The 17,193-nt window shown below is 38.6% G+C and overlaps 1 protein-coding gene across 1 annotated transcript; it reads right to left on the bottom strand.

The window, feature by feature from the left end:
- Nucleotides 1-8,744: 8,744 nt before the first annotated feature.
- LOC124393634 (histamine N-methyltransferase-like) lies at nt 8,745-16,785 on the bottom strand. The gene is made up of 7 exons (XM_046861579.1): nt 16,639-16,785; nt 14,247-14,414; nt 13,619-13,671; nt 10,579-10,686; nt 9,818-9,945; nt 9,439-9,532; nt 8,745-9,354 (listed from the first exon to the last, which is right to left on the bottom strand). The coding sequence occupies exons 2-7, from the start codon at nt 14,369-14,371 to the stop codon at nt 8,999-9,001; spliced, it is 864 nt and encodes a 287-aa protein (XP_046717535.1). The 5' UTR covers nt 14,372-14,414; nt 16,639-16,785; the 3' UTR covers nt 8,745-8,998.
- Nucleotides 16,786-17,193: the final 408 nt, after the last annotated feature.

Genomic DNA, 17,193 nt, shown 5'->3' on the forward strand with positions numbered 1-17,193 from the left:
CAAAATGTGGCATGACACACCGAGGGCTGACGAAGAAAATGTAGCGACTCGCCACCCTGGCACTTGGCCAGGAAAATAACTGCACTTAGGCAACACAGGTTCGTGTACAAAGAATCAGCGGAAGACGTGGGTAAAATTAGTATGGATTTCTTTTATTAATGATAAAAGTATCTGATGCACCTAATGAAAAACCAAAAACAGAAATTACTCAACTATAACACAGATAACTTCAATAATCGGACACCTTTATCGATGTGAATGCAGGAGCCAAGGCGTAACAACGGGGATCAAGGGCACTAATCGGCCTCCACAGCACCACACAACTTTTGGTTGCACCTGTGTAGACACTCACACACACCACTGCACCCAGCACAGCACTCGTGAAGCAAAACCATCAAAACAATCCGTCCCGCCTTCGGCACTCAGCTCCTGTAACCACAAACGAATGGAGTTAAACAAAAGAAGAGTCAAGAAGGCCACTGATGGGATACTGTGCAAGTCGCAAACATATGAATAGTGTGCACAAGTAACACATAGGAGGTGAGGGCAGCTTTAGCTCTAGGAGGTGAGGGCAGCTTTAGCTCTTTACTGTGCCTTTCACCTCCTATATAAAAAACTAAAAACAGGGAAAAAAAAGACCCAAAAAGGGAAAAGAGGGAAATTAATCCCTCCTCGGTAAACAAAATAACTCAAGTTACACAATACAAAATTAAAGAAATAATAACAAAATAATTCAAGGAACATTAAATGAAAGCAAAACCAACCTTTAACATTTAAATGTAAACACAAAAGAAAAAGGGTCACAAAACCCCAAAAGCAACCAATAAGCTTCAGACACACACACACACACACACACACACACACACACACGCTAAATTATAGGCAAAGCAACAGCGCCTCCTGGGCTATAATTCCACGTTAGTCACCCATAGAAGCGCAAATCTGTAATAAAATTAAAATAAACGTTAAACAACTCACCATACATGCGAAACGTTTATTACCTTTAAGACACATACCCTTGGGATGAGTGATCCGGAAACACAGGTTACTATAAGGGTAAGCCCGAAAGCTGCAGGCTCGTTCCGTAGATCTGAGATTATAGTGCACAGGGGGAACAAGAACCGCCGATGAGACAACCGATCTATAATCAATTTAACAAGATAATACAACCCACTATTTGGAAATGTAGCATGGTTAGAACTTAAAACATACCGTGTGTGGGGTCTTCCCAGAAATCGCGTACACAGCACTTCTGTGCACCCGTAGGCTCACTCGCTTTAATAGCTCTACCACACCATAGTACAATGTGTTAAGGCAGGCACTGTCGGTATTATTAACGCCTCTCTCTCTTCGGCTCATCTCGGACTATACACTAAGACAAACGCATAGAAATTACCTACGCAGTCTTCCACAAGAAATAAAAGTATTATAGCCGTTTTACTTACCTGCCGCGAGGAAACACGTCAACCCAACACCGGCCGCAAGGTTTACCCAAACAGACAGCTCTGACTGGCGACTCGTGATGACGCAGACAGGGGCGTAGCACCCGTGCCAACAAAATGCTCCCCAGCCAAATTTATACATCCCCCTTGCCCAATGATAGGACAATCACTGAGCACCTCAACCGACTAATCCGGAAGCAGGAAGGGACTCGCCAATCCTATCACATATATATATATATATATATATATATATATATATATATATATATATATATATATATATATTGCATTTCGTTGCCATGTACTTAAACATGTGTAATGACAATAAAGTTGAATCTAATCTTGAATCTAATCTAATGAGACTTCTCCCTAACTTTCTGTTCCCTATACCTCCTCATACTCTCTGACAATTCATCACTATTGCTATTTTCAAATTACTCACTAATATTTAGGGCCCGAGCACCGAGGAGCAGGCCAGAATGGCCTGCACCAGAGGTGCGAAGCCCTATTGTTTTCCTTAGAATTTATTTATTTATTAGGGCCCGAGCACCGAGGAGCAGGCCAGAATGGCCTGCACCAGAGGTGCGAAGCCCTATTGTTTTCCTTAGAATTTATTTATTTTTTTTTTATTTATTTATTTATTTATTTTTTTTACACACACTGGCAATTTGGGGTCCCTTAACATACTTGAAAACTCTTGAAATTTGGCACACACGTCAGAGTCCTTTGTCACTAGGGCCGGACAAAGGCCGGTATTCAGGCGTGGCAGGGGGGCTCTGTAGCGCCCCCTGTAACTAAAAAACAAACATTTGTGCACAGATCGGGCAATTATGTACGCACATGTACGAGAGTTAGTACGCATATACATCTCATCGAGCCGAACAACTTTCGCGCTCTAAACTATGAACTCCGCCCAACAGGAAGTAAAACAATGCACGGTGGGCAAGTGCATCAAGTGGGTAAATATCAGTGGACTATTTTATGTTGTTACTGACCCATTTGTGGACTGTAGGTAAAAGAAACCCCACATTTGACAAGTCACATACATCACAAGTGTGGACAAAAAGGTCAGACAATGGTGTGTCTCTTAAGTGGCTCACTAGTGCCCCCGTTTGTCTAAAATGTGGGGTTTCTTTTACCTACAGTCCACAAATGGGTCAGTAACAACATAAAATAGTCCACTGATATTTACCCACTTGATGCACTTGCCCACCGTGCATTGTTTTCTGGAAGGCACCGTATAGCGATTCACAAATGTGCGAGGGCCCGCCATCGCTGCTTGCAGCTATATTTTATTTATTTATTTATTTATTTATTTATTTTTTTTTTACACACATGGTCCATTTGGGATTCCTTAACATGCTCGAAAACTCTTGAAATTTGGCACACATGTCAGAGTCCTTTGTCACTAGGGCCGGACAAAGGCTGGAATACGGGCGTGGCAGGGGGGCTCTGTAGCTCCCCCTGTAATTCAAAAACAAACATTCATGCACAGATCGGGCAATTATGTACGCACATGTACGAGAGTTGGTATGCATATAGATCTCATCTCAAACCATTTTGGTTTGTTTTATAAGTGCATGCGGTGAACTTTTAAATACTCCTCCTAGGGAATTCATGCGATTGACATCAAACGTGGGGAACATGATGTCGAGACATTGGACTTGCTAAATTGTGAAGGGATTTTTGATATCTCGAACGCTGCTGCCATGGTGAGGCGACAAATTTTTGGCGAATTCGGAGAACAGGAAGTGTTTAATATCTAAAGCAAAAAATGTTTTATTCGGACGACACGCGGTGTGTATGTTCGGCCAAGGATACTGATCGCATCAGTGTGCCTATTGTGAATCTCGGACATAGCGCCACCAACAGGCGCCAGGAAGTGTGTCAGTCACAAAAGGTGGATTTTTTGACAGTTGCATGTGGTGAACTTTTAAATACTCCTTCCAGGATATTTATGCGATTGACACCAAACGTGGTCAACATGATGCCGAGACATTGTAGATGATAAATTGTGAAGGGATATTTGATATCTTGAACACCGTTCCCATGGCAACGCCTCAAACTTTACTTTTATTTCAGGCATATTTAAGCATTTGGCATGCACTTTGTGTGCCTTAACATGCTCGAAAACACCGGAGATTTGGCACAGACGTCAAAGTCGTCTGCCATTAGGACCAGTCAAAGGCTGGAACATAGGCGTGGCAATAGGGCTCTGTAGCGCCCCCTGTAATGCAAAAACAAATATTGGTGCACAGATCGGGCAAACGTACGCACATGTACGAGAGTTGGTAGGCATATAGATCTCATCGACCCGAACAACTTTCACAATCAAACCTATTAGCTCCGCCCAACAAGAAGTCGGCCATTTTGGATAGTTTCATAAGTGCATGTGGTGAACTTTTAAATACTCCTCCTAGGGAATTCATGCGATTGACATCAAAAGTGGTGAACATGATGCCGAGACATTGCACTTGCTAAATTGTGAAGGGATTTTTTTATATTTTAAACGGTGCTGCCATGGCGAGGCGACAAATTTATGGCGAATTCAGAGAAACAGGAAGTTTCTAATATCTAAAGCAAAAAATTTCTTATTCGGATGACACGCAGTGTGTATGTTCGGCCAAGGATTCCGATCGCATCGACGTGCCTATTGTGAATCTCGGACATAGCGCCACCAACAGGCGCTAGGAAGTGTGTCAGTCACAAAAGGTGGATTTTTTGACAGTTGCATGTGGTGAACTTTTAAATACTCCTAATAGGATATTCATGCGATTGACACCAAACGTAATCAACATGATGGCGAGACATTGTAGATGATAATTTGCAAAGTGATTTTTGATATCTCGAACGCTGTTCTCATGGCAACGCGTCAAACTTACATTTTATTTCAGGCATATTTAAGGCTTTTGGCGTGCTTAGATTAACTTGAAATTTGACACATACATCACATTTGTCGGCTGTTAAGTGTGTCCAAAAATTGTCGGACAAGGGTGTGTCTCTTAAGTGGCCCACTAGCGCCCCCCTTTGTCTAAAATGTGGGGTTTCTTTTACTTACAGTCCCCAAATGGGTCAGTGACAACATAAAATAGTCCACTGATATTTACCCACTTGATGCACTTGCACCCCGTGCATTGTTTTCTGGGGGGCACCGTATAGCGTTACACAAATGTGCGAGGGCCCGCCATCGCTGCTTGCAGCTATATTGGTATATTGCTATTTCTCTGAATCCCTCCCATCTTCCTAATCATATTCCAAATTTCACTAAATTCAATATCTTCTCCTATTCTATTACAAAAAAACTCTCCAGTAATTTCTTTTTGCTTTTCTTACCTCTCTCCTCACTACTGCCTGTGCTCTCTTAACCTTTGTCTTATGTTAGCTTTCTCTTACTATCTCTTATGTTAAATATTGCTTTTAATATTTTTGGTGTGGCCCCCTGCGCCTTTCATTTGATAGCATACCTCTCGTTTTCAATTAAAAAAAAGTGTAAAATGAACCTCAAGAGAATTATATAAATAAATTAAAGATTGTTATGTTGCCTGACTATTACTGAGGGGTATTAGAAAACATCTCTAAATTAAAAAATATAAAAAATAAAAATTATTTTAATATTATTAACTATAGTAACATCTATGGTGTTCGGGTCAATTTTGACCCAAATATTTTTACTCCCAAAAAAAAAGGCAAAAAAGTTTTTTTTTTTTTTTTTAAATAGAGCTTTAATAGAAATACTAAATTAAAAATAGAACTAGTAATAATAAAAATATATAGATTTGCAGTCAAACAAACAACAACCAATCAAGTAAATCCTAGTACTTGATTTGCTTGATTGGTTGTTGTTTGTTTGACTGCAAATCCAAAAAAAGTCTTTGTTTGCAAAAACATACATGTGTATGTGTGTGTTTAGATGCATGTGTGGCAAAAACTTGCAAAGATATTTTTTTCAGTAGAAGCACAATATGTTTGTCTTTCTGTCCTTATTGCTAGGGCAGACCTGACACCTCTTTCTTTTAGAATCAGGTGGCTTCAGTGGGGTTGTGACTGTTGCTGTGCTGGTTGATGTTGAGGCAGGGCTGGCTGAGAAGGATGCTGGTGCTGATGCTCCTTGAGTTGCTGATGGCATGGATAGAGTGCTAGGTGAACTCTGCAGCTGTCTGACCATGGCTGGGTCTCAGCTTCGCTCAATGGGTGTCTTGACTAAGGAACTTCCTAGCTCCTCAAGAAACATTCTTCGCTTTTTTTTTTTTTGGTTGAGGTCCACCCTAGCTGGATGTGGTGCCACAACACAAATGCATTGTATGCAGACACATCTAGGATGTTATAAAAACACAACCACTGGCCATCTCCTGGTCATTCACTGGCAAGTGTAGGTGACAGTCAGCTTATCCAGGTTGTCCACTCCTCCTTTGTTTTTATTATAGTCCAGGACAAGTATGGGCTTTGTCTCACTTCCTGATGACACATCTGCATCTTTGTGAATTGTGGACATAAGTACCATCTGTATCATCTGTATCGGGATGCTGCTCTGTGTCCTCTGTCTCATTTTCAGCGAAGAGATGATCTCAATCTTCTCATTTTTTGCATGCTTCAAACTGGATATTTGCACTCTGCAAGTCACCAACTCTAAACTGAATTGGTCTTATGCATGTCTTACATGTCCATTTTTGTTTGTTTGTTTTGCTTGTTCAGGGAAGGCGACTAACAGGCAAAAAAAAAAGAAGCCCCTAAGTAAAGCTTACAGGGTTAGGAGAGGAGCTGACTGTCAGTGAGCTGTTGGCTGACTGTGTTAGTGAGCTGACAGTGTGTTTATGATTTTAGATTTAGCACTAATTATTGTTTTAAAATGTTATATTATAACTGGGTCGAAACCGACCCTAACACCACAAAGGTCATAATTTTAATCAGAGAAATTTATAATTTAGTTAAAGAGATCTTTTTTGTTTTATTTTGTTTAAATAGAGGTTCCTGACAAAGTAAAAAAACCTTGATGCAATAAACATATTTATGTGGTACTTCTGTGCACTTAAACCTACAAACGGGTCGGTGCCGACCCTAACACAAGAGGAAGGTTAAAATTAATGAACTTACTGAACAATACAGATTTTTTGGCTTGCTTCATCGCTTTATTACTTTCCCTTACTGCTTTACTACATTCTTCATTCCACCATGGTACAGCTTTCTTACTATTTATAGTTTTCTTTTTTCCTATTACTTCCTCTGCCGTATTTCTTAACACTTCGCTTATTTGTTACTTAATTCTTCAATGCTATCAATATCTAGTGTCATTTTACACATCTTATTTTGACACAATTCTGTATATCTAGAGCTCTATCCCAATCTAACATGTCCTCAACAATCTGTCCATTATAATCTGTTTTAATACTCCCCCATAGAGTATTATGTGCATTTAAAAATCACCACACCATTTTACTTTCTGATTTTTGTTACCTCTTATATTTTCCAATACTTCCTTACTTAACTTTTCACATGGATTATAAATATTTATTACTCTAATACTTTGATTCCCTTCCCAAACTTTCATCACAACCACCTCTTTGTCTACACTCTCTCCAACATTCCTATATCCCACACCATGTTTAACAAATGTCGCTATCCCACCTCCATTACCGTGTTTCCTATCTTTCTTTACTAGCAGCGCCAGTTTACAGTGTTATAGAGCACATTTTAGTGTGAATAAAAAAATGTATAGAGCACTCTTGTGTCCTCACTTGCTAATAATTTAAGCTAGCTTCAATTCTGTGTATGTTAACTTGCTTTTGATGATACAAAGCTGCTGCTACTGTTTTGGTGTCATTTTGGTTCTATGTAATTTCCCTGTACTCCTCTTTACTGCTGTATCAGATTAAACTGTTGTGTGATTAATACATTTTACTTCATTGATGGTGAAGCCAAAATATTTATATAAATTTTTATATATATTTATATAAAAATGTCCCTCTTATTCATTCATAATACATTATGCATAATTAGCTGTTAATGTACATGTTTAGGTGGATGTAGGAGTAGTTTAGTGTTAAATACAGGCTAGTTTGTGCTAAACACCTGTTGCTCCTTTGTTCATTTCACTATGTAGGGCACATAAATGTTCAATATCAATCTGTTTCTTTAAGTCCTTTGTTGTATGAAGCCATATAAATGTTGATTGTTACCATTTTGTAGACTTAAATGGAGAGCTATCCAGGTTAATGCAAGTAAATTATGGGGTGCCACAAGGTTCAATTCTAGGACCCCTGCTTTTCACAATATCCATGCTTCCCTTAAGAAAAGTTATTAAAAGGCATAGGATTAGCTTCCACTGTTATGCTGATGATACCCAGCTATATATCTCATCAAAACCAGATGATACAGCTTGGCTTGGCCTGGATAAATGATTGGCTTGGATACCTGAGTGTGTTAAAGAATTAAAAGACTGGATGACTCATAACTTTCTATTATTAAATTCTGATAAGACAGAAATTTTGCTCATCAGCCCAAAAACCAGTACACAGAAGCTCCAGCATTTCAACCTGCATTTAATAGGATGTACTGTAACTACTAGTTCAACAGGAAAAGACTAGGAGTTATTTTAGACGCCAACTTGTCTTTTAAAAATCATATCAACCATATTAGAAAAACAGCCTTCTTCTACCTTAGAAATATTGCTAAGAAACATGTCACCTATATCTGATGCAGAGAAACTCATCCATGTGTTTATGACCTCCAGGCTGAACTATTGTAATGAATTACTAGGTGGATGTCCTGCATCATTAATAAACATTAATGTAAGATTACAGCAATAAAGGAGAAATAAATACTTATAAAGGTCCATTTACTATGTTAGGAAAAATCTTTTTTTTTTTTTTGTTTGGGTGATAAATGCCCACATGGATTATAATGAACTTGAAATACCTGATTTGCAAAGCACCTTGCCAGTGAATTTGGTGTAGATCTTCTGTCTGATACCTTGTGCATGTCCTGCTGTGTAGCACCAGATAAGTTCTTTATATTACATTTGTACTTTTTTTTTTAGCTAACAATGAAAAAAAAATTATTTACATATACATTTGCGGCATAACTGGTCCTTTTTATAAAATAGCGCAGGTTTATCAATATCATCAATCATGCATTCTACATACACCGGCAAACACTAAGTGTGAAATCTTTTTTAATATAATTACCTTTTTTTAGCTGTATTGTATTGTTGTAAGGAACCCAGCAGGTAGTGATAGAGTTTAAAATCCACAACTGTGTGTGTGTGTGTGTGTGTGTGTGTGATATAGCAATAAAAACAGCACTTAGAATGTTGTACTTTACTTTAATGGACATTTCATTGGAACTGTTACATCACTGTTCAACCCAAACTCCCTCATTTATTCTAAATTCTTTAATTTATTAAAGTACAAAAGATAAAACAGGGGATTCAGATGAGTAATGGATTTAAAGGCTGAATAATAAAGCTGATTAGATATTTATAGTAATTTCTTATTCCTCATCTTTTTTTACCAGCTGTTAGACAAGTGCTTTTCCCTTCTGAATATCTGTAAGCTCTGGACCTAAGCGTCGATCACTAAGGCCTCCGTGCTGCAATCGAACAGGATCCTGTTGTTCACTTCTTGGTAGTTTTCTGGATTTTTAAGGAAATCCAGCACCTCTTTCTTCAGCTCTGGAGGAGCGTTCTTACTGAAGTCGATTACCTCAGTCACTACATTGAGTAGCTCCTCTCCTTTTTCATCTCCAGGTATGAAACACTGAGTGATGTCTAACAGGGAACAGAGCTTGTAGTTTTGGTAGGAAATTTTTTTGGAATTTAGAAAGCTCTTGATATCTCCGGATGTAACAGATTTAACAAATCCGTCCTTGTACAGCTGATTGTGGAAGGTTTTCAAAAACCTGCCCCATGCACTCTCATCTACAGAGGATACAATGCCTTAGAAAAGGTCTCACTCCAAAGTGTTCTTGCCCATTGAGTTGAGGTGAATCTGTACATGCTTACCTGAGAGCAGAATGACAAGGGCTTTGCCACCTTTGTGCAGTAAACTTTGGTAGAAGGAAAGTGTGGCCTTTGGATCCTTCACATAGTAAAGCATCTGTAAAAAATAGTTTGTAAACGAAATCTCATTGTTTTTCTGTTCACATAATGTCAACTACCGTAATTAATCCTCTACTGATTCCCTCTTTGTATTTTTATTTACATATTTAAAAATGACTGATGAAAACAAATGGCAGACAGCTGGTCCAGAACAAAACAGATACATCTTATCAGATACCTGTAAATGACTTATAGTGCCATTGTGATTAACAAAGGAAAGCCATGATTGCCCCTTTTGCTGATAAGAACACTTATTGGACTAGTCAGACATGCATATACGAACCTGTATCATGTTAATCAAGTGCAATTTTTTATTAGAGTTTTCCTTCTTTAGTTTGTTCTCAAAGTCTTCTGCTGTAATTTCATTCCAACTGAAGGTGGCATAATCAAAGCCTGGCATCTTCGATAAAGCTAGAAGAAAATATAAATTGTTCTTTATATTTATATATATATATATATATATATATATATATATATATATGTATGTATGTGTATATATATATGTATGTATGTGTATATATATATATATATATATATATATATATATATATATATATATATATATATATATATATATATGTGTGTGCACCAGATAGCAAATAGTGCTTCAAATGTGAGACATATGATTCGTGTACATATTTACACTGTGAAACTTTTTTTATTATTATTTCAGGCTTGGATTTATTTGTCTTTGTTGGCAGAATGCCGGATCATTTTTTGTATTTAATTCTAAAATGAAGCACTATTATATGCTAAAGGAATAATAACATTTCAATTTTGAAATAAGTGCACGTCTAAATAATTTGTGTTTGGTTTAATAACAAATACTAAGATAACTTGACAACATTGAAGATATTTTCACTTGCTAGGATGCCTATCTTTTTCCATTTTCACATATGAAATGTTGACTTTGTGCCTTCCTTATGAAATTAAACACATTTAACAAGAAATATGTTAAGGCTCTGGCTATAGCTTACATTCTGTTTGCACATTAACACCCTGAATGTAAATTACAACTTAGAACAAATATGTGTCACTTCTTACTTTTATACTTGTTAAGCATGGCGTAGCTAGGTTCAACCACCTCGACCTCTATTTTGGCATCTGGGTGCTTTTCATGCAGCACTTTAAGAATTTCCAAATCGATCTCACCTGGAGCAAGATAGAAAATTGTAATACAGATTATGCCAATACTGAATAATGATACAGTGGAACCCGGTTATCTCGCCCTCGGTTATCTCGACAACCCTATTAAGTCGACGTTTTTGAAGTGGAACCGCCAAATTCTCGCTTTTTCTAAGCATTTTTTATCGGTTATGTCGCCGAACCCTAATATCTCGAACACAAGGGGGGAAAAATTTGCCATTTAACGTCAGTTATCTCGGTGCAGCCGCAGAAGAACTCGTGGAAGTGGTGGAATAATCAAGTCTTACAGCTGCTACAGGTGTTGTATTGTATACTGGTGTTAGGCGTGGTGTGGAGGCGGAAGCCGGAGTAACGGCAAACAGAAAATTTATTTAACAAAGGCAGAGACAACACAAAATACCCGCGTAGATCGGGATAATCCGGCAAACGGCAGTCCAATAATAACATCAACGGTGCGTTATCGAGGAAGCGCGGCGCAGAGGAAGCGACGGGGAAGCGTCGAAAGTCCGAGGTGCGCTGGGGAAGGAAAACGCAGCCGTGGAGTGAGCGAGGAGTCCGGGAGGAGACGGTATGTAGCGGGTGCAGCATACACGACCACGCATGAACACATATAATAACGGACCCGAGTGGGTGAGTGAGCGGTTAGTATGGGAGCCGGGAGTGAGTGAGTAACGCGCTTCAGCTGTGCATGATTTGTGCTGCGAGCTTGTTAGCGCGCGGAGACAATGACAGCCTCTGAAGGAGGCGTGGCAGGTGGATTCCTGACAACTGGTGAATCTCTGCTGTTAGTTAGTGCACATATGCCTTTTGTTGTTAAATGTTATGCGATGAACGGGAGGCGAAAGCCGCGCTTGGCGGCGCGGAACGTGTGATGACCATCCAAAAGCATAGAATGAACACCGGCAGGATCGGGGGGAATCCGCGGTGCGCTTTGTAAAGAAAAGCGCAGCCGTTGAGAGAGTGCCGGTGGGAAGACAAGCATGCGCGATAACAACGACCGCCATGAACCAACATATACCAACAATAACGGACAGTGAGAGTGTGGAAGTTTAAATAGGAGCTGGTGATGATGATAAACGATAAACACCATATGTGCGCGATTGAAGCGGAGCTTCAGAGAAAGCGGCCGAAAAGGCACCTGCCACGCTGAAGGGGGCCGAAGGGGGCGTGGCAGGGTGGATTCATGACAGATAAACATGTACTGTATGTATTTTTATAGCATGCCTTCGTCAAACAAATCGCAGCAACGCTGTTGTGTAAAAAACCCTTCAAAAACACGTGCATGCACATTCTCATTTGCACATTCTCACTCTGGGTTCCACTGTAATAATAATCATAATCATAATAACATACACTATATGGACAAAAGTAGTATTTTGAGCAGCTGATGAACGAGGAAAATGAGAGAGAGTAGTTTGGAGGTGTGGAGATGAAGAAGCAGGAAGTGGATAGGATTAGTAAGGAGGAAGTGAGAGCAGCGATTAAGAGGATGAAGAGTGAAAAGTCGGTTGGACCAGATGACATACCGGTAGCATGGAGATGTTTAGGAGAGATGGCAGTGGAGTTTTTAACAAGATTGTTTAACAAGATTTTGGAAGGTAAGAGGATGCCTGAGGAATGAAGAAAGAGTGTGCTGGTACTTATCTGTAAGAATAAGGGAGAAGTGCAGACCTGCAGTAACTACAGAGGAATTAAGTTGATCAGTCATACAATAAAAGTAATGGGAAAGAGTAGTGGAAGCCAGGCTGAGAGAAAAGGTGACCATCTGTGAGCAAAAGTATAGTTTCATGCCGAGAAAGAGCACCACAGATGCATTATTTGCTTTGAGAATGTTGATGGAGAAGTAAGCGTCGGCTCTGAGCCCTTTGCTGTTTGCAGTGGTGATGGACAGGTTGACGGACGAGGATAGACAAGAGTCTCTGTTGACTATGGTGTTTGCTGAAGATGTTGTGATTTGTAGTGAGAATAGGGAGCAGGTGGAAAAGAGCCTGGAAAGGTGGAGGTACACGCTGGAGAGAAGGAGAATGAAATGTGATTAGATAGAAGGGTATCTGCAAGAATTAAAGGGAAATTTTATAGGACTGTGGTGAGACCTGAAATATTTTAAAGTTTAGAGACAGTGGCATTGAGTAAAAGACAGGAGGTGGAGCTGGAGGTCACACAGCTGAAGATGTTAAGGTTTTCGTTGGGAGTGACGAGGATGGACAGGATTAGAAATTAGTTTATTAGAGGGACAGCGCATGTAGGACGTTTCAAAGACAAAGTGAGGGAGGCACGATTAAGATGGTTTGGACATGTGCAGAAGAGGGACATGGGGTATATTGATAGGAGAATGCTGAGGATGGAGCCACCAGGAAGAAGGAAAAGAGGAAGGCCAAGGAGGAGGTTAATGGTTGTGGTGACGGAAGACATGCAGGCAGTTGGTTTGAAAGAGGCAGATGTAGAGGACAGGGGAGTATGGAGACGGATGATCAGCTGTGGCGAACACTAATGAAAGAGGCCAAAAGAAGAAGAAGATATGGACAAAAGTATTGGGACATCAGATTCATTCCAACCATATGTGGTTTTTCCTTAAACTGTTACCACAATATTAGTGCCACACAATTATATAGAATGTCTTTGGATTCGGTAGCATTTAATTTCCCTTCACTTTGGAGAACAAACCTGTTCCAGCATGACAAACTTAATGAAGATAATATTTACATGGGTTGGAAGTAGAAAATCTTAAGTGGCTTGCTATGAGATCTGACCAAACCCCTGGTTTTTTCACCCTACATTAACACACTTCAAGCATTCTCCAAAATCTAGCGGAACACCTTCCCAGAAGAGTGGAGATTATTATAACAGCAGAATGTCAAGTGCGATGTTCAATCAGCTCACATGGCCAGATGCACACAAATGTTTGTTCATACAGTGTAGAATGATAAACGAGTTATACCTGAGCCGCTCCCCAGTCCCATCATGTTCAGGGTGTTTTTTCCTGCTCCAATTCTAAACAAAAAAGAAAGAAGAAAAGAGAGAGAGAGAGAGAGAGAGAGAGAGAGGGAGAGTGGGAGAGAGAGTGGGAGTTTGTGTATTATTTTGTATTGTAGCACATCTATGCAACAGAGTGTATATTACTTCTTAAAATTACACAACAGAGTATTAGTGGAAAAACAAATATGTTTCCTTAGCAGGGCATTTTATGGAGTTGTTTTCTTTTGTCATAAAAGGTTCAAATGTATAAGAAAGATTGATATAGTGTTTATTATGGATAGCAATGTAATGGATAGTATGGAAAATCAACAGTAGTATGCATAAGAGTGCTTTAAAGAATACATTAATGTTTTATAGTGTATTAGTGTTTAAATTTAAATGTTTTTGAGGTCATTAGTATATACGATAAAGTTTTATAGAGTACATCAGTATGTGTAATAGTGTTATATGGTAATTTATTAGTGTTTACAGTAGTGTTTCACTATGCAATATTGTGCAAGATAACATTACGGAGTCTATTAGTATGCATATATATAAATTGTGTGTTTGTGTGTGTGTGTGTGTGTGTGTGTGTGCGCGTGTGCGTATACCTGGCTAGGATGTCAGGAAGAACTGTATGGATAAATTCTATCATGCACTGGTGTTCCCTCGAATTCGCCACCAACATCTCAAATGATTTTAAATAATTTTCATGATCTTTCACCTGGCTCTGCATTTTATCTTCTCTTTCAGAAAATCAGGAACTTAGCAGCTGTCACCTAGGTATTGTGGCATTGGAGAAAAGGAAGTTTAACTGGGAAGTATGTTTCAAAAGAAGATATTATGTTTTATTGGCATTAAACACAAGCTCAGTGTTTGTCCAAGTGTATGCATTAGAACAGTGGTGGCCAACCAGTCAGAGCCCGAGAGCCACATTTTTGACTGTGTTACCGCAAAGAGCCACATCATACACATGGGCACACATGAACATCACCCATCCCTTCCTCTTACACACACACACACACACACACACACCTCTGCTCAGCCAGATTTATTGTAAATGTCACACACCAACATAATGACAGAAATTGACTCCTACAGTTCTAAGACCACACGCCAGTCATTTTACATTGTATGCACTGTCTCACACACACACAAATTCTTAGTTTAACCAAGTCCACAAACAAAAATATAATAATTTACAATAGCGTTTTTCTTTTACTATGCATGTTACTTAGTGGGACTTTTGGCATTCCTTGCCTTGAACAATCCCCTTCAAATCTGCCTCGTATTCCGTTGTTGCCACTCGAAGCAATTCTTTCACATGAGTGTCAGTCAGAACAGATCGATGCTTTGATTTCACGTGTTTCAGGGTAGAAAACAGACTTTGTTTGTGTTTTTTTTTAATGTGCGTGTTCACTTCGCTTTAGTTTGATACGGTCTTTTCGTCAAATGCGCATGCGCGTGAGATGAACATACCGTAGGGGTGGGCAATTAATTTTTACAAGGGGCCGCATGAGAAACCTGAATTGTCAGAGGGCCACACCAACGATAATATTTTAGGAATGCACCGAAATGAAAATTCACTTCAAATGGCAATGAAATCCATAATTTTTTGTGTTATGCCTTTTGCCTCGGCACCATCACTGGAAAACTTTCCTGCCTTTTCAAAAACGTCCTCTACAGACGGAGTGCGCATGCTCGGATTGACTACTTTTCTGCGTCGCGTTCTTCTCATATTTAGAAGGCAATCGGGATGTTTGGATTTCAGGTGATAAATTAAACCCGACTTGGAGAAACTCTTTGCAGATACACCCCCTCTTGTAATTTCAGCATTGCATGTTTTGCAAATCGCTCTCCGCACACCGCAGACATGTTGCTCTTATCCAGATAACCGTGTGCTGGCTGCGCTTTTTTATTGCGTCATTACAATTGTGTTTCTGCCGTGTTGTTTCGGTGATTTAGGTATTTCCAAAAATTCCCGGTGCATCGCTGTAATTTATGATTGGCCTCATCCCAAGGTCTGATATACCGCAACGTTTCCCAGTAGGGGTAAGCTCATTTAAGTCTTAAAAATACCGTATTGAACGTAAGCAAAGCGAACACGCACATTAAAAATCAAACACAAAAATCGATATGAAATATGTGTATGATATGTGTAAAAATACTACATAGTGGCAATTTTCATCACACCTGACAGATACCTTCAAAATGTAGCTAGCTATTTACTACTTACATTATTCCAGAATACATCATTAATGTGTAGACTGGCAAAAAAATCCTACTTTTTCATATATTTTTTACCGATGGAGGTATTTTCATATTAAAACTAAACAATTTATAGTCTCACAATGAGCTTTATTTATTTTTTCACATAAAATCACAGCAATAAAAGCTCACAAAACATTAGAAAATCTTGACAATTAATGATTGATTAGTCAAACTGTCGGATTATAATTATTTTCTTTATACCAGACTTTCAGTTACAAATTCATGGACTTTAAACAATGCCATGATGTGCAATTTTAACAAGCCTTTAGATCCGTTACCTGTTGATGTATTTATTTTTTTTATATGTTATTTATAACATATTTAGCGTGAGAGAGGGGTCAGAATGTAACATTTTAATGGATAATTGAAATGTAGTATACAATATTTGGATTCTCTTGAGGGCAATTCAACTAAACAATTAATCTGCAAGTCATGAAAAGGAAAAAATAAAGTTATTTCTTTTTTTTGCATTTATTAGGAACCAGTCATGGGAATGCTGGATGTCAGACAGGAATTCACCAGGTTCATCACAGGGCACCCACATTCATATATTCATTCATACCAGTTTGTGTGCACAGAACTCAGAAATCAGTCACCACACATTCACACAAATATTGCTTGCAATTAAAATAAAACTCTTGTATTATACAAGACTAATTTGAGCAACTTACTTTGACTGACTACCATTTACACTGTAAAATAATACACTTAATAATAACACTTCACACTTACTTGTATCTTTTGCTTCTTGTTCGTTTGTTGGTCTGTGGGCACACTGTGTACTGCAGGATCTTTTTAATTGTAGGTCATTATCTTCCTTTTGAAGCTGCAGCTCCACCCATTTTTAGTCTTTGTCACTTGCTAACAGAACCAGTTTACAGTGTTATAGCGCACATTTTAGTTTGAATAATAAAATTATTGTTGAACTAGTCAGACATGCATGTACGAACCTGTATCAGGTTAATCAAGTGTGTTTTCCATTTTCAGTTTGTTCTCAAAGTCTTTTGCCATCATTTCATTCCAACTGAAATTGCCTGGCATCTTTGATAATAAAACTAATAAATATAAATTGTTTATTTATATATATATATGCACCAGATAGCAAATAGTGTTTCAAATTTGGTTACATGCTTAGCATACAGTATGGTTCCAAGTCATTTACGTGTACATATTACACTGTGAAACATTTTTTTTATTTCAGACTTGGATAAATTTGTCTTGTTGGCAGAATGACAGATCATTTTTAGTATTTAATTCTAAAATGAAGCAATATTATCTGCTAAAGGA

The sequence above is a fragment of the Silurus meridionalis genome, chromosome 11, assembly GCF_014805685.1.
Source record: "Silurus meridionalis isolate SWU-2019-XX chromosome 11, ASM1480568v1, whole genome shotgun sequence".
NCBI classification, from domain to species: Eukaryota; Metazoa; Chordata; class Actinopteri; order Siluriformes; family Siluridae; genus Silurus; species Silurus meridionalis.